The sequence below is a fragment of the Gymnodraco acuticeps genome, unplaced genomic scaffold (assembly GCF_902827175.1).
Source record: "Gymnodraco acuticeps unplaced genomic scaffold, fGymAcu1.1, whole genome shotgun sequence".
In the NCBI taxonomy this organism is placed as follows: Eukaryota; Metazoa; Chordata; class Actinopteri; order Perciformes; family Bathydraconidae; genus Gymnodraco; species Gymnodraco acuticeps.
The window spans coordinates 891,616-911,214 of record NW_022992205.1 but is presented as its reverse complement, the minus strand read 5'-3'; the positions used below and the strand labels follow the sequence as shown (position 1 = coordinate 911,214).

The 19,599-nt window shown below is 40.3% G+C and overlaps 1 protein-coding gene across 1 annotated transcript in view; it reads right to left on the bottom strand.

The window, feature by feature from the left end:
• Window positions 1–19,599, bottom strand: part of arhgef10la (Rho guanine nucleotide exchange factor (GEF) 10-like a) — a 175,065-nt gene that overhangs the window by 60,164 nt on the left and 95,302 nt on the right. Inside the window, 1 exon segment of the mRNA XM_034205647.1 lies at window positions 13,470–13,591. Coding sequence (XP_034061538.1) covers window positions 13,470–13,591 — 122 coding nt within the window.

Here is a 19,599-nt window from a genome sequence, read left to right as displayed (position 1 = left end):
TAAATGAAAGCCCCTGAGCAAACACTTCTGCACTGTTCAAAAGAGAAAAAAAACATGAGTTTGCAAATACTATATATTGCACTACATAGCCTGCTGAAAATCAAATAACACAAATTATCTCCATAGATGATACACACGCAGAGAACTGGGTGCTATAAAAGACCCAGGGGAAGGGAATATGGCTGTATTTTTTTTTTCTATTTCCATAGTCAGTGTGCCTTCCCCTAATTCCACATACCAACAATCTTTTACACGCACTAACAAGCTCTAATAGAAAACGTTCACTGTTTATTAACTGGTAATTGACTGGTTCTGGCGTTCCCTCCCCACTGCAACCCCACTGCCTAAGGCTACGAGGCAGGACGGCCGCAGAGTGAATTCCCAGTCAACCTAAAATGACTTGCATCCAGAGCAGTGCTACAGGTTATGCACACTAAATAAGCTACTAACGTGGGAGATTTTGCAAAGTTGCTGCTCTGGTTATCAAGAAGGCAGGCTCTGATGGAGAGTGGCATTTCCTCATGTCCACACTTGTGAAATACATAATGATGCTGGGTTTGTTAACCACGTTTCTTCTTGACCTGACCTTTAGTGTCAACATTCGTTTTGGAACTCTAACAGGTATGTTTGCTTTGGAAGCTCAACATACTCAATATATTTCGGACCTTGTACTAAAATGTCCAATTCATTTTCTTTATCCATAGACTGCATCTGTATAATAATCTTAAAAACAGAAGGAACAGAGTATGAACCAATCTTACACATGCTAGAAATTATATCTCAACAATATAATTCTACTGTACAATATCATACAGTAAACACTACAAACTGCATGGTCTAAAATGATCATACTGAAAAAGCTTAAACATTGACATTAATTAAAAGTATTATATCAACATATTCGGTTAGTTGTAAGCAATAATATCAAGTCTAAATAAAGAATATTTAGGTTCAACTAGGCCTGTCACGATAATTAATGTTGTTGGATGATAGATTTTCTTGGAAATTATTGTAAGACCATTTTAGACCACTGACATAATGATAATATATAATAATAATTCAAGTACATCCTTTCAAACATAACTTTGTATTGAACATTCAACATTGCAAATGAAATGTGAAATAATATTAAAATGATATATAATAAATAAAACAAATTCATTAAATTATAATAAATGCATTAAATCACACACAACCAAAACAATAAATTAAATTAAAGACTCAGGCTGGAAAAAAGAGCTCTCTCTATCTATCTATTTATATATATATATATATATATATATATAAATACAAAACACATGTTCTGTTATGTGTCATGTTATGTTTAACTCTGTCGACCAATAAACTATTCATTCATAAAAATATATATAATATATATATTTCTCCCACTTAAAAAGATGAGAGAGGCCTGTAATTTTCATCCTAGGTACAGTACACTTCAAAACCTTGTGAAGACTTACAGAAAACGTTTGACCTCTGTCATTGCCAACAAAGGGTATATAACAAAGTATTGAGATGAACTTTTGTTATTGACCAAATACTTATTTTCCACCATAATTTGCAAATAAATTCTTTAAAAATCAGACAATGTGATTTTCTGGATTGTATTTCTCATTTAGTCTCTCATAGTTGAGGTATACCTATACAATTACAGGCCTCTCTCATCTTTTTAAGTGGGAGAACTTGCACAATTGGTGGCTGACTATATACTTTGTTGCCCCACTGTATATATATAAATAAGTATGAGCACACATTGTCTCACAAGCACAAAAAAACTCCTTAAAACAACAGTCAAGTGTACAGTCCACTGTCCATACAAAGACCCAGATGCCTCAACAGGCCATATCCAAATCTGTATTTCAAAGTTTTCGAGCAAGGAACACCAACATGTTTGCATTGTCGGGCAAATGCATCTTTGATTGTAAACTGTCACGAAGGCGGGGGCTCTCCATCTCCAGCTGCCGTGTTTGCTCCCAGCTGGGAAACGGAATGGGGTGGTTATGTTTTAGGTGTAGTTTAAGATTTGTGGTATTGCCTGCTTTTGTCGCTACCTTTTTTTAATGAAATGCGACACACCCGCCCGGCTCATTCAAGTTTGTAGGTTCGCCTCGTTGATTTGGCTTGAATCCAAAAATATTGCCACACCGGAGATGTGTAGTTAGGTTTTGTAACCAATTCCATTTCACTTTAAATTCCCCTCGAGTAAGTCACACGTTGTCTCCCGCTTGTCGCTATATTATTAATTTGGATGCTACACTGCTGCACATGCACGCGGAGTGTCTGACTCCTGACCTGGATGTGTGTCAGCCCCGCCCCTCACAGTGACCGGCAGCCACAGCACGCCTGGCTAAAATGCTGGTCACATCCTTATGTAAACGGCAGTTTATCGAGCTCAGAAAAGTTATCGAGTCCACTTTTATTTATCGTACGATAAGTCAATTTAGCGATTATCGCGACAGGCCTAGGTTCAACCTAATATTATTGCTTTCACCTAACATAATACAGTTATGTGACATTTGTTGACATAAAATGTTCAGTGCAGCTGGCAATTAAGTGTAGATACAGTGTACAACATGCTACATAAGCCGTTCTACAAACACACACACCGTTTGTGGACACACACTTACGTCACAACCATATGGGGACAGCAAAACATTATCTGTTTTCCAATACATCACACTCTCATAATGAACCTAATACAAAAGGACAACAGGATCAAAGTTGGAACTTGCTTTTCATGTGATGATTTCATGAGCTCCATGTCACCCTGCGATTTAAATTCCAGCCACATCTACACGCACAGATCAAAAGGGCCAGCCACCTGCTGTGCTTGCAGGCCTGCGTTATGTTCGGAATATTCAAAGTCATTTGAAGACAATAAGATCAACCCATCCGCACGAGAGGGCAGAGAAGAAAGTCTTATTTTTAACTCTTGATTGTCCTCTATCAGGTCCTTTGGAGGTCATAAGGACCGGCGGCAAAACCATATGGCTATCAGCTTATTATTAAAAACCGGCACATTTCCCTCAGTTTAATAACCACTGTCTGTACAGTAATAATTCCCTGTCTCCCCTGGCTATGCCACAGATAATATCAGCAATAAGTGGAATGAAGTTGGAGAGTGGTTTTGCATATCGCTGCTCAGAGCCACAGCCTGACATTGGTAGGACATCACAAACTCAAATTCATGACTCGACTGAGATTTTCTTTCTCGTGTCCTTCACCGCTCCTAGCTGAACGATTGCAACACACGGCCAACAAATGTGATGCAAATTCGCTGTGTCGCTATGCCCCTTCTTCTCACACACGCACACACACACACACACACACACACACACACACACACACACACACACACCCACACACACACACACACACACACACACACACACACACACACACACACACACACACACACAGCAACACCGCTGACTCCTGCGGCCATGGCAGTTCCAACTCTGGATGAAAGCCTGTGTGCTGTCCCTGCATTAATGGATTCAAAAGAAGACTACGGGCCAAAAACGTCTCTGTGTGTAGTCAATCACTTCCTCGATCTTCACTTCCCTTTTTTTGCCAGAGACAGGAGACATCCGCACTAGCCCCAGAAAAAGCTTTGGGTGAGCAATCGTTACCCACCTCAAAGACAGAACCTGACAGAACTGTTTGTCAACATGAGGCACTAAATCTAGAGTGGACACGGCTTTCTGCAATCCTTAATATCAGATGGCAGGAGGCGCAGCGACGAAAGGGAGCTTGGGTGCCAGCTCAGTCCTAGCCATGTGGTGGTTTGAATTAGTTTGCCAAGGAAGCTCTGCACATCAAGGAGCACCTCCCAAATTTGAATCTTCCCCCTCAAAATCCTTGGATCCCTATTCTGTGGTGGCCTGTTTGGCATGACATAAAACAAACACAAATAGCAACTGTTTCAAATATACTAATCTGATTTTTCAACCTTTTTTTTAAGCCTGGATTTTGATGATTTGAAACAAAATAGTTAGTTTCCAGGCATGACTCAACGGTGTTGTTTGTATCAACCACAGAATTACACACCAGTCACACTAGAAAAGATAAATTGTTGTTCGCTTTTTGTTTCAACAAAAAACACTTTTCTTCTAAATTGCATAAAATTCCACATTTGCATCTACTTTAAAAAAGAGCTGAGACAGTGACAACATGTACTTAAATCCTTCAGCACACAACAATAAATTAAGCAGCACTTAGAGTGGTAGTAGTCCACGTCTTTAAAGCAAGTAGCAGGCAGACTAATTAGCCTTGCAGAAAATAAGGAGAGAACACATCACTGCAACACACAGGATTGGTTTGGCACAATAAGAAATCAACAAGGAAAGAGCTTTCTTCCCTTTTCCGTTTGAATTGATACAGATTTTGTTCGTCCTTTCCACATTGATGTGTAATCACAGAAGAATAATGTGACCGAGTTAGCACATTTAGCAGATCTGCAGGATTTCCCTTCTGGGTGCATAATTTGTTCCTGCATGCTATCTTGACAAGTACAGAGTGAGCAGAAACCCTGGGCCAGAGAAGGAGGACTCTACTCTGAGGCATTGCTAGAGTGTCTATATGATTCCCTGTAATTAGTATGTTAACTGTCACAGCAACAGATCAGGCCCTCTGCAAATGACCTCCCTGTCAAAAGGTAGGTGTGTCTGCCCTGCTCATGAATACACAGGCTCCATACTGCCCTCTGTTGGCAGGGAACGTCATAAAGGGAAAAGGAAATGCATGTTTCAATGTGGCACACAGCATAGTGAGTCACACTTGTAACCAACATGTAATTTCCATGTAAATTGGGATAAGACAACTGAACTTACATGCAGTAAATGGATCTCTTTATTACACCCTAACTGTGAAAATCACACTCCGCAGTTAAAAACCCACCTTGATCCTGTCATTACAACAGCAAATTAAAAATCCCAAATCCTTTTTACTATCCCTGTTCCAGCTGTTTAGTAAATTAATTAAAAGCTTAGGTACACGGGATGTAATGACATGACTTCATCAGCATGCTGATGCTAACACACTCTCTGGGGTATCTGCATTATTTATTTCATCACACCTCTATTCATTGCAATACTATTCATTGCAAACTACATTGCTGTCCAGGGATGCCAATAAGGGATGCTGTACTGTTAGCAGTCATTCATACTGTAAGAAGAAGAAGAATAAGAAGAAGGGGAAATTACACATCAGCTCTGAATACATGCATAGAAAAACAAATGCTTTTTTGTTATGGAGAGGTGTCCGGCAGCAGTTAGTGGTTCAGTGCATTGCTCCAAGATACATCATCAGTTCCCAGGAGGTAAACATCTCTCCAGATACCAAAACACACTCCATATGTTTGGTCTTGGACTTGAACAGGCGACCCTTCGTTTCCCAAGCAAAGTCCCCAAAGACTGAGCTACTGCCGCCCTAATATAAGAGCACTTCTACAATACTTCTATGCTCTCCGCTTGATATTCGTAACATCCTTTCTTACATATTTTTTATATTTAAACTACACTAGAAACTCCATACACTAAAACATTCAAAATGTGGATGCATACAACTAAATTAAAAAGGTCTGAACACCTCAACAACCTGTTAATAACAGCACGTCAATGAAGATTTACACCAGGAGACACCACGCACCACATATTTCTGCCTCTTTGGTTCTATCATCCAAGTTTCCTGCTGGGCTGTATCAAGGGAGGCAGCTCAGCTGGCAGTTGCTGCTTTCAGCTTTCACCATTACTTGAGTTTAAGGCAGATTAGGCGGAATAGAGATCGAGATCTACAAAGGATAAAGCCTGACCCCTGCTAACGCTTGGCAGATTAGCCAATATTTTGGCAACCATCACAACTCTTCTAAAGTTGTTCTACCCTGACCTCAGTAAAAGGTCCATTTTGATGGGAAGTGTTAAGCAGTCACAGCTTGTGTGCTGTCACTGCCCACTGTATTGGTGACAGTGACATGTTTGCCGTGTCTGGAATTGGGGTTTGGCTGAGCTGAGCCACGCTGACCAGAAGGGCCAGTCTGTATCGGCTCCAGCAACAGGTCTGCTATGATCCAGATTGACACATCCTCCCTCATTCTAACTTTCTGAATGCCAATAGCTTGTATTCCCTCTTTGAACTCAGACATGATGTTTTTGTGGAAATAACTTATTACATTGTGGATTTAAATCCAAGGCAAGTTAGTAAACACATTTGTAACATGTTCCCTTAATTAAGTAGCTGATGGGCATCCACTGATGGCAGGATTTGAGCATCATTTGTGAAAATAATAATAATAATAATAATGCATTACATTTTTTATTAGAGCGCTTTTACAGGTGCTCAAAGCGCTTTACAAGTACACATTACACATATTAGACATGTAAGAGTCATTACTGCGGACATCAAGGGGCGTTGGGGCATTTGCTCCTGTGGGTAATGTCCGCCTGTAAAAGCGCTCTAATAAAAAATCTAATGCATTATTATTATTATTATTATTACCCACAGGAGCAAATGCGGGTAAAGTGTCTTGCCCAAGGACACAACGGCCTGACGCAGTGGCGGCCGAGGCGGGATTCGAACTGGAGTTCACCAACGCCCCTTGATCTGATGACCAACCACTGCGCCAAAACCACCCCTAAAATGGGGATGAAGATAAAAAACAGCCAAATAGGGAAATAAAGCATGGCAGCATTGTTGGTCATCATCATCATGATTCATTTGACCCTGATAATCACATACTGTGGGTTATCCTAGAGGAAGGAAACATCAAGGATGAGGCTCAGGTTTTAGAAAAAATAGTGTACTCTCCAAACTGTCTCGAGGAAAGGCACATCCCGCTGTTTGAGTTTTTCCATTTGCAAGAAGGATATCACTGCAGAGTTAGGAAAAGGCGATACACATAAGAATAAGTTTAATCCATGCCGTGGCATCCATTCGCGACAAATCAGAGAAGTGGCTGATATCTGCTACTATGAAAAAGGTATAGCAAACGACCCTCAAGAGAAACAGAGGAAGAAGCATTGCTTATGGTGTCAACTTGATGGCTTTACCCATATCAATTAGAATAAAAAACAGGGAGCCATAAGAGGAAATAAATCAAAAGCACATTGTCCTTTTTAATCCATATTTCATAACATACATGTCTCATCTTTGACACACATGCAGCCTTCACAATAAGAAAAATCATGGCTGTAAAAGCCAACGAGTCACATGTTTGTAAACAAGTCACTCGCTCTGCATCAGCCTTGAATGCAGTGTATTTGCTGCTCGACAAGCTAATGCCTGTGTATGCAGTCACTTTTATTTGGCTAGCTGAATGTGCAGTGCTGCTCTCTTATCACTCCATCAGAGGGGAAGATGGATGACACATAGCGAGAGAGCGACATGCACAACATGCCCCAAAAGCACCGGCTAGTGCAGTAAACAAGCACAGACCCCTGTGACCCAGAACAACGTGATTTCACCATTATGCCAAAGACGGAAATGACTTATGACGTGTTTAAAGGATTGCCTGAATCAACGCCAAAAGGGAAACATTTGTAAATGAGAAAACATAGATAAATAATAATAGTGATCTGCGTGAGCTATGTAAACTAGGGGAATGTAAAGGGGGTGAGATGTGACCAGTATTTTCAGTTTTCTGAGCGGAGACACAGAAGCTAATCCTCTCAGTGAAAGAGAAAGGAAGCTAACCCTGATGCAGCCCAAACCCCTTTCCAGTTTGTCATTCCTCACTTCAAAGCATACATGATGAAATCCCCCAAGGTATTATAAGAGCTCTGGCATAGCAGCCATCCGCTACCCTGTCCTAGCTTAATGCCTCGTAAACGGAGTCTGGAATCATGTCTCTTTACTATTTCAAGAGTCTTTGTAGCCTTGGATCTTAAAGAACCTTTTAGAATTGCAGAGGAAGAAGTATTTTACTTCTGGGGAATATATGAGGCGTTTGTGAATCATTATGCTTCCGAGGGATTCCTGTCCACTCACCATAAAATAGTGCACATACAATATGCTGGAGGATGTTTAGAGGAACCAGGCATTGATCTTCTTGCTGAATGAGTGCTTTTTACAGGAATACAGTACACAAGAAAATATGTGTCCTAGATAGGGACAGGCACGTCATTTAAGACATTCAGATCCATTTAGTGACGCCATTGGATGCCGCTTGTTATGCAGCTTGTTGAGCTGTCTGATTGTCTTGTATTTTATAAATGTACCCATAATTGGTACCCATAATTGGTCCCAAACCAACAAAATGTGTTTTGTTGCAAAAATAGGTTAATATTGCCACATTGTGTTGCTACTGCTTGGGCAGTGAATTGTAAGCCAAAATGAAAAATCAAGTGTTCAATTTAGTCTGCAACTAATTGTAATTGTTGTCATAAATACTGAGGTCTATAAAATGTCGGAAAATATGAAAAATCAACACCACAGATAACCTGTTGCTTGTTTTGTACAAACTGTAACCCAGAACCAATTATTAAATATTAACATTTTGTAAACATGAAAACTAGCTCAAGATTAGCATTTTTTCTCGAAAAGTCAATGATTCTTCTATTAAATATGTCCTTGTGTTTCAGCACTGGTTGTTTTGGCACAGTGCTGTATGCTAACAATGGCAGGGAGGGCAATGGATCGGAGCGTGCGTTGACTCTTTAAACAACAAGGACCATCAGAATGCGGTTTGTCTATTAACCAAGACACTGTGATTCTGTGTGAGGAAGAGAACGAGAAAATGGAAGAGATAAATTGAAAGGAGTCCGTCGGCCCCCGCTGATCTCACTCAGCAGAATCACGATAAGGTTTATCTCCGCTGCCTAACGAGTTGGCCCAGTAGGACAGAGTGGACCAGAGCTGCACAGCCAGCAGTGGCTTGTGCTCCCTTAGGTGACCTGTGCGTGTTGTTCATGCTACGCTGCTTTGGAACTTTATTTTCTGAAGGAAATGGCTTCGGCCCCTTCGGCCACATCTCTTTTAATCTGGGATTTCTTTTTTTCGCCTCCTTTTCTTCATCCTTTCTACTCACTGTAACTCAGACTGCCAAGAGAAGCTGCGAGAGCTGGAGAAAGAGATGCTGCGGAGCTTTGGCACAGAGAAGCGTGTGTGTCCCAGAGGCGATGGCTGAGGCAAAGATGTAGACACAGAGAGGGGGGGGGCTGCTGCTGAGTTAAACCCCTAATCACAGTCTGCTCTGCATGAAGGACTTAAAGTCACTCCATTTAATGCTACCTTCTCTTTAGTGAAACGGGGGGGAAAAAATACCACTACTTACCTCCACAGCTTTCCGATACCCAGGCCCCCCACTCCTATCATAAACCCACTCTTGTGATGCATATAAATTCACAGCTATGGTACTTATAGGCAAACATATGCAGAGAAAAATGCCACTCAAGCAGAGAGGCAGTAAAACGTATATAAATTCAACATTTTACACAAAGCGACGTTAGTATGAATTTTTCGCAGGGCTGTACAGTTAATCGGAATTGTATATCGTTTTTTAATCGCAATATGGACTAGTGCAATGTTCAAATCGCTGGAAGCACGATATTTATTAAAAGACAAATATTTAACAACATGTTTTATTTTAAATGAAGTATTGTGATGCTGGAGATATCCCTGCCTAATGCCTATACATTTTACAGACGTAACAAACCATCTTTGTCTGGTACAGATTGTCTTGAAGAATTACACCATTATAGTGTTATATATTATTTTTACGATAATGAGAATGATGATTAAAAAAAGACCCATCCCTAAACCCTTCCAATTTCTCAAATCGTTTTGTAAATGTATATTTGTGTTTTTTTTATTCAAAATTGTGAAACCCTAATGTTTTCTCTCTAGACCTCACTTTTTTATTTATTTTTGTATATACTTTTGGACCATCTATGCCAGGGGTACTCAAATACAAATCTTAAAGGTCCAAAATAAATGTTTCAATAAGACAAAGGTCCGTTTATTACAGTCATTCAAACTTTTAAACAATTGCAACAAGATTCTTAACACGAGGTTGCAAAAACAAAAATAATCTGTATGCAGCAGTTTTCATTGTTATTGTGTCTGTGCTTGACCCCTCAGAGTCGCAGTGTAAGAGCTGCACAGTTATGAATAAAGGCAGCTGCACCCTCTTTCATTCAGCATTCCCATTATTGCTTTATAAATGTATTCCCCCCTTGTGTGTCCACTGAGGTTCGTCAGGCCCAACACATCTTCAACAAACTCCCCCTTTGCCTCATCATAAAAACTCACAAACACCAGCAACTGAGCATTGTCAGTGGTGTCAGTGGACTCACCCACAGCTAAGGAAATGCACTGTGCATTTTTTTATTCCATCACAAAGCTGATGAATCAAATCACCAGCCAGTATTTATGTTCTTCTGGTTGCTGTGGAATCTGAGAGGGGATTTGCTTGATTTGACCTGTTATTTCCTCTTTTTGTTTGCCTGCAACATGGTCTCCATCACTTCAGTCATGCATTCTTTTATACTCAGTTATTATCCAGTGGAATGCCCTTACCTACTGGCCTAGTTACATCAAAGTGGTTACTTTTTTTTGGCTGGGCAGTGTAGTTTTACACACCGTCTTATTTGACTTTCTCAGGACTTAAAACAGTTTTTTGGGGGCAGACCCCCTCAAAGAAAAAAATATATTTACACACGTAAGGTCATCATCTTAATAGTTTTTTATGCTCATCCGTGAGCAGAGCATCAAGTTGATATGTCTATTACAGCTGAATGCGGCGATTACCATTTTGTTCAGCAAAACGCCTCACAAACGTATTAAGATCAACAGCTTTAGTGCGTTTTGATTCAATGCTGAGTACAGCCACACTGACAGTCTCTTCTCTGTCATTGTAGACCGCAAATACCTCATTCCTTCAGTGCTTGGGTCCGAATGCTTCTCGTTTTGCGCCGTCCAGTTCAAAATGAAATCGCCGCCAATCGTATGTCCACGCTCGCGCCAGGACCGGGGGACGTGCATGACGTGCATCTTGTGCTGCATTCATTTGCACTCGGACATTAGAGACTTTCTCTCATAAATGTCCGATGAGCCACAACTTTTCTTTCAAAACAAAGCTGCCAACTGGGGTGGCAGCTGGGGTGGCAAGGCCTATTTTTAGGGTGTCAGTTGCCACCCCGGTAGGTGAAACTAGGCTACTAGCTACAGTACAGATGGAACTAGATGAGCTGTTAATTCTCGCTCTGACTTAGACAGGTTGAAAGAGACACACACATTTTTCCCACCCGCATTCCGCGAAGACCCGCCCTACTGTGCCTCTGATTCGCAGATTGTTTGGGGGGAAAAAACGCTGACTGGATGCTGAATGTGATTGGACCAAAGCGTTGACACACACAGGTGGAACACAGTGGAACAGTCAGACATGCAGAGCACTGTTTGCAGTGGACATAGCGGAGAATTTTGACTCGTTGCGAATGCGTTGTGGCGATGTCTCACATATAATACAGAGAGATAATACATATGAAAAGTATAATTTGCTCAGAGTCTGGAGACAGTGGTGGTTCGGTCGGGATCCGGACCGGAGTCCGTAGTTTGAGGATGCCTGATCTATGCCTTTATTGAAGAGTTTAAAGGGAGAGACAGATGGGACAAAACAGTTGTAATGGTCCCAGACCTGATTGGAACCCAAGGCCCCTGCACATAAAGTATATCAATGCATGTCTTATATCTTGTATTGAGTGTTGTTTGGTAAACATGTGTAAACAGGTCTGCGTGAGGCGTCCTCTCATTGAGAGACTTCACTTTCACGTACACCATGCAACAACTGCTGTATTTCCAAGAACTGCAAAAGCATAGTGACCCTAGAACAATATGACCCAGCTGATAGAGCCCCGGTATTTAGGCCTCCAGCTCTACCTAAACTAAATTAAATTAAACTAAACTAAATTAAACTAAACCGCCGCCCAACTCACTCTATTCTTAAAAACACGAGTGTGCATTACTGGTCTTATTAGCAACGACAAATGAAGCCACTTCATGGTAAACCATATTTGCGACTGGCGTGGCTGCATGCCCTTCTCTGGCGTGCTCAGGTGCTGCTTCATTTGTTGTGCGAGAAGTGGAGAATCTGAGCAGAGCCTCAGAGACCGCCGGGTCCCACTGGCTCCAAATACATTAATTGACTTGGCTCTGTTTCCAGCCAGGTGTAACACACTTTGGCGGAATACTCCGGAACGCCGGCGAGATCTTTGGGGAAATCCCCCCATTCCATGTTAAGGCTAGACTTTCCGCACCTACAGCTGCTGTTTCACCTCACCTTCTTATCTCTTTCACATGGCTAGCAGACTTTGGGGTTGGCGAATAGGTCTTAATCTAATGTTGGAACATTGATTTATGCTTGGGTGTCCCACAGCCATTAAGATAATTGCATGATCACTTTATAACATCCTCCCCCGGTGGCCAAGGTAATTTGGCTCCCCCCACCACCCATATTGCTCTGAAAGACTTGTAACCACATTATAGAGGTAGAAAATGTGGTCGAAATATCATCTTTCAGCCCCTGCAAATTGATTTTATACCATTTCCACTGACTTCTAAAACCCTTTTAGTCTATCTCTCACCTGTGCTGACCATTTGATCTATTGGAGGCTTCTAGGTCTTAACAGCTTGTATTGATCGAAAGTCTTCAACTGGCATCTTAAGGGGATGCTCTCGTGTCACCTTGTACTTCCAGCAGTCCAGGTGTTTCTGAGTGAGATCATCGCTGAGACAATGTATTTTTAGCTGTTAGGGCAAGACAAGTGGGCTTTGATTGCTTTCAATGGGAAATGAATGTGTTAAATGGATCTATGATCTCTTTCGACAGAATCTTTCTTTGAAATAAAGATTCCAACACCACTACGGACTAATGGCTGCTTAAGAGGAGAACTAAGCGTTGGTGAAAGTCAAATCGCTTTGAGGGATTGAGCCAAGGGGAAGCACTCTGCTTCCTGAGTGTCAGCACTCAGCCCAACAAGATGCAGTGATGTGAGACTTCAAACTGACAGCAACAGTAAGATGATCCAGAGAATGTCATCTATTTCATCAATCGTTTATTCTTAAATTCTTCAACAGCTAATATTAGTAATAGTATTAATATCTGTTGTGTTTGGTTAACCGCTTAGAGATGTCCCGCCCCCCGTATCACATACAATGTGTTGGAGCGCTAGCCAATAGAAGCGCGAGACTTAAATAGTGATGTCTGGAGGGGAACTTTGGAATTGTATCCTTTGCAGGCCATTTACATGCAGAAAAAACCTTTATAACAGACTACTGAAAAACCCAACAACGCATCTACAGTTTATAACGTGCAAATAGAGAAAAACCATGGGGTTCATATTTCTTATGAACAAGACTAACTCTTACAAGAATAACTTATAATAGTTCATATGATATAGACCTATTTAAGCTTCAGACCACATGGTTGTTCTCTTTAAAACAATGCCTGTTGTTTGTAATGGAGGCAGCAGGTTTACCTTTCTCTCTGGTGACTTTGTAGCAAACACAGGCATGTGACAGGCAAGCAGCGGACATGAAAACGGGGCCATCGTCTTCCCCTCGTCCTCTCCACACAACCAGCCTGGTGAATTCTCTGCTCCTGAAATAGAAGAAAGAGAGGGTTCTGTTTACATTTGGAGCTAACATAGATGTAATATACCAACTAGTTGTGTTGCCGAGCTTATTGACATTACACTTCTGACCCTCACAGTGAGCCAAGGAGTAAGCTCTGAAATAATTATACAGACATTTTGCCACCCCAGGTGTGCATTATGAATGGTGTTATTAGCATGTGGAAGTTTTAATCAGCCAGAGGCTTATTCCCTGTTGTAGAAGGCGAGGCCAGGTAGTGCCAACACAGAGCCTCAACAGTGATTAAAGCAGCACTTAATCAACACTGAGAGTCACTCCCAGCAGGAAAAATGCAACCGCTGGATTTGAGTAATAATAATGGATTTGCCTGGCGAATGCAGCATCGTAGCTCAGAGCCTTACAAACAGGTGCACCTCTGACAAGGCACTTGGCAAATATGCCAAAGTACTCCCTATTATGTAATTGTGTAATCGTAAATTTCAATTTACAGAAACTAAATTGGGCATGAAATGTAACAGGTTGCTAAAATGTGCTTCCTGGTTTGTTACCATACGTTACCCTGGAATAAGCTACACGTTATGTCTGTCGTCCGCCTCCAAGGCAGCGCCACAGATGCATTAGGCTCATTTGCGGTATAGTAAAAGTGGAGTTTGTTTAATTTAGACTATTGTTTGTTCATTCATTCTGTAGGAAAAAAAAATGTTATGAGGAGCACTGAAGGGCCAAATAGATGCTCTTTAACTGACAGAAAGAACCATGGCTGTAAAATTGGTTTTATTTCTCTTTTGGCATCACAGATGCATCACTTGCAGTGGTGGGAAGTCACTTAGTACTGAAGTACTGAGTACAACAGAGTATTGTAACACTTGTCTGGCCAAGCACCAATGTTAATATTGATATAACTGACATTACCTTTCTTTACATATCGTACTAAGTCAACTAAACAATTTGAAAAATAGAGGTACTTTTATATTTTAGAATTACTTCCTTTCTTCTTTAACATTGCCACTGATATTAGTCAAATACTGTATTACAGATGTGTCATCAGTGTTGACAGTTAGCAGACAGGATCACAGCGTTGCTAAATCCTTGTCACAATCAAAGCTTGAGTACTTCTGAATAAATGACTTAAAGGTAGGGTAGGTAATTTACTTCAGAAACACTTGTTATATTCCATGGAATGCTCCTAACATCCCGATAGCAATGAATATATTAAATGCTTTGACAATAAATACATTAAACAATGTCATCTGTGGAAGCCGTAGCGCTGTAAAAAGCACGACCAATCATTTTAGCCGGCCCGGCTAAAATAACTGGATGGCCTACCTGCCTGTCAGCCTTCCATCAATTGTTCATTGTGTTCATTTTATATGGAGAAGGATCAGGGCCACGTAAACATTTTTAGAATAATTCCGTAATCTCAGAAAAATGTGCACATCATGCCCCAACCCTCTTTTGTAATTTTATCTTTAAACAATAATTATTTATGATTTACTGACTCTAACAAAGACGTTTACACATGAGTGACTGAACAGTCTTTCTGAACAAGACTACTGTAAATAATGGAGTGGTTGTATGGTTTTAAATCATGCAGTCATTTATATTAACAGTCATGTAGATTTGTTAAGTGTTCTTTAATAATTTGCATGTTGTCCTGTGGGTTCTCTATCCCTCAGTAGGCCATGACACAGCCAGGTGCAAGGTCACTTATTAAAATACTTTAATTGAGGGCAGATTGCTTCACATGGACAATGGTTCCCACTGTTCATTGGTACCCAAGAGTAATCATGCACCTTTCCTTGCTAATTATTAGATAAGCATAAATAATTTGGGTAGGCTGGCTTCTCTTACTGAATTTGTCAGTCTTTTAAAAATAAGTGTCCAATTTAAAAGAGAGGTGGATACACACAGAGAGGTAGCAAGACACACTGGGATTCACACTAAAGGACAGATCGAGAAAGTTGATTTGAGACAAATTAGCCTTAACCTTCAGACTTTGCCTTGTGGTAATGATGATGAATAACGGTGAACAAATGAAAAGCAAAGAGCTAAATCGAAAACGGCACCAAATAGGGACCCGAAGGCCACTTACCTCAACACACACACACAAAACTAAACTTCATTTCACAAATAATATCATCAGTTGAACGTATACAGTGTTTCCCACAGATCTGAAATATACTTGGGGGGGGTGGTGGTAGCGTGAACCTTTCTGTTGGTCGCTTGTTAGCAGACCCTTCACACGATGGCAGAGCGAACAGGTACAGGCAGGGCCCATGGTGATAGCCCTATAGTTTAAATCTACTACCCACACATGAACATATGGACATGGGTTACTATTTAAATAAAAGGTAAATGTATTTAGGTACCTATCCATCTGATTTTAAGTTGGGGTGGACCTCAAATTCTTTAGGGGGGTCCGGGGGCATGCTCCTCCGGTAAGATTTTTTTTTAAATGTTGGAGTTAAATGCATCAATCTGGTGCATTTTGAGGGGAAAATAAAGAGACTAGATCTATGGAAACACCTATATGAAACAGAACTTTATACATTTTAATAATCATAAAATCATGGCCATCACCAATAACATACCATTTCCCCCTGCTCCTCTTTGAGGCAGCAGCAAAGACTAGTTTTAGCTCTCAACAAGTTTTAAAAGTGTATCTTACCTTTTTTCACCTAGTTAACTTTTTTTAAATTCATGAATATTTTAATAATCACTCCCCCCTCAAATGGAAATAAATGGTGACCAAACCGTTTGAGACCCACTGAGAACTTAGACTAAGTTAACTATCTAAACACTCAGAGAGTGCTTTACCTCACCTGAGCTGAGGTTATCCCGAGCTTGAATGACACACAGAGACCAATCAAGGGCTTTGATTTATGATCTGTATGACAGTGGCCATGTCGGCAGGCCACATCATGTGGACAGCCAGTCACCCTGTGTGAGGCAGGCCACTTAACAGGCCAGGCCATCGGGAAACCCCCCGGTCCTCCCGATGGCCAGTCCGGGACTGGGTACAGGAGGCGTAGAGCAAGGGATCATTGTCCACAAGTTAATCGATCGCAGATGGCGTCGTGGTTGTGGACGAATACAAAAAATTAAAAAAATTAAAAACTAAATGGGTCGCGAAATATACTTGGGCAGCCATTAATATACCTGGGCAGCCCACCCAAGTAAAGTCTATGTGTGGGAAACCCTGGTGTATAGGAAAATAAATCACCCAAGAGTTGTTGCTATTTTGCATTCCTGTTGAAAATGACCTTTTCCATGCCTTGATATTTATTATGTTTAGTCAAATTTGCATTCACTACACGTAAAACACTACCTGAATATATTCTTTAGTTTTGATATTAACAGTAGGAAATACCTGAGCAAATGTATTCCATATGTTTTGTTACGTCAGTTTATTCTGTGTTTTCTCTTGTATGTCGCCCTCTGAATTGTATGTCACACTACATTAATGTCATTATTGCATTTATCATCCATAGCATTAACGGACTGAAAAACAAGCAAGAAAAACATGCATGTCAGCCTCCTCGTGGTAATTACAAGAAGGGGCCTAGGCATGGGGGATACTGTGGCTCCCAATATACAACAATTAGCATCAAATTGCAGAAGTGTGCCAACACACAGAATGCAAACATCAGCAACGTCGTTAATGCAAGCAGTCGGAAATAATAACAATCAAAAGCGTTAGTTATATTACTACGAATAAAATTAACTATTTATTTTGCATGTAGGTTGTCAATTACCTCAATGTAAAGGCATGGAATATGAACATGTCTATTACATAGAAAACAAATTCATTATTGCCTGAAGTGTATTTGTATGCTTAATTTAATTCATTACCACCTGTGTCAATTAATAATTACTCAGTATAGTCGTTTATCTGTTGTAGGAAAACAGCAAAGCAAACTGATGTGCATACGTTGTATAGATAATATCTCCAGCAGATTAAAGATACATGTGATATGAGCTTCATGACAGAAGAGCTACAGAAAATGAATTATTGAACATGTTGGACAATAATTCAGCCTTAGCAAGCCACATGAGATTCAATCAAATCAAAACAACAGGCCATCCTGATAATGTTTTCCCCCAATCGCATACAAAAGCATGGTCAGGAAAACAGTTCAAATATAAAAAGTTCACACAAAGAGATTCAAACCCATTTGGCTCAGAGGTTCTTAAAGTAGCTTCATACTGGAGTCAAAAGCTACATCATCCCTGATTTCGAGTTGGGAAGTCAGAATGTGCTCATAAGCAAAGAAGACTTGTATATTGGTACTAGAACTAGATGATAGCCGTTTCTATGAAGTTTGCTATTGGGCAACACATTCTTCCGATTATTCCGACCTCACACAAAAGCAGCACAAATGCAGCCCATAATATGGATGCGCTCCAAAATGGTATGTGTTCTTTTTAGGCCATGTTACATAAATGTCAAGTTTCATGAAAATCAGGCAAGTAGTTATTCTGAAATGCTGCTGAGACACAGACAAACAATCTGAGCCGAAAACTAAAAATCAATACTGCATTAAACTGTTGATAAACTTACAAAATGATTTGGCAAATCGTAGGCATGAGGCAAGTATGCAGTGTGAGCACCACATTACTTAACATTTATATTAGTTTTCATGTGCATCTATTGGGCTCTCCAGGAAATAAAATGTCTCCTATATGCAAACAGCTTATCGCACTTTTCTCTACAGCAAATGATTGTATTACATAGACCTGGAAAAATCAATAGCAAAACAAGGAGAGAGTAACTGTGATTCAGAAAAAGATCCAGAGCTGTTTATTTACTGTTTACAAGGCAAAACACTCCTATACACAACTAGTTTGCTTGAAAATAAACAAACATAGAGCCTAACAGAAGACATGCATTGTGCCGCACTATGTTAAATGAAACTTGCCTGGATCGCACAGTGATGTTAGAATGTGCAAAGTGTAAAGGGAGGTGAGCAATGTGCTTTTACAGGGCAAACTACCTGATTGGGCAGGGGGTGCTATCATTCTATCAGGATGAACCACTATAAGATTACACAAGTCCATTACAGAGCCTGTACTCTACTTGGAGCTAAAGTTATGTCCACCAGTGTTTAATACAATTAGGATATCACGTTAAACCTGAATATACAGTTGCTGCATAGATACATTGCATGGATGACTTTGGTGTACATATTCCTAATCAGGGGTACTTTCCCCCCATCTGAAAAAATGTATTAGTCAGTAAAAGAGAACCGACATAAACATTCAACTACTAATTGAAATTGGTGTAAGTCAATATCTGTTTAGTGTCCCACTAATCAACCAAATAACTACTCATAGCTATCTTACACTGCACCGTAACGTTGTCCTTGTTTGTTATACCTGTCTTGTTCTAATTTAGCTTGTTTTATTCGTAGTGTTTTGCCTTTTGTATACATGTATTTAAATGGCATTTCATATACTGTTTCTGTTGCACTTTATCTTAATGCTTCTGGTAAAGCACTTTGAATTTCCTCGTGTTGAAATGTGCTTTATAAATAAACGTTTCTTGCCTTACCAGATATGATAAGCAAGCTGCACCTTAGTGAACTGCAAGACCTGAACAGAACGTTCTGATTTAAAATGCATGAACACACGTTAGCAGAGAAGCAGAGGAGTCAACATAGATATTTAACAGTGATATATAAAGGGGTTTATCCAGCTTCTGCCAGTCTGTGTGGTAGTAGAAGTACCAATGTAAACTTGAATGACCCTACAGAAGACACAAAAGTTACACAACAACAATTGGATTGTTTTAACTTGTTTGAAAAAACAATTGTGAAACACTATCAACTTTTAAAAATGAACTGAAGTGACCCACTGGGTTTACGTTATAATAAAAAAGGTTGGGATCCACTGGATTAGTTAACAGTATTCATTGAACCAGGGTAACACAATGTTACCGTTACTATAAAGTCCTTATGTAGAGCTGTAGGTTCCTTTAAGCATCCATGTCCATTGAAGATTAAATTCCTGTAGTGA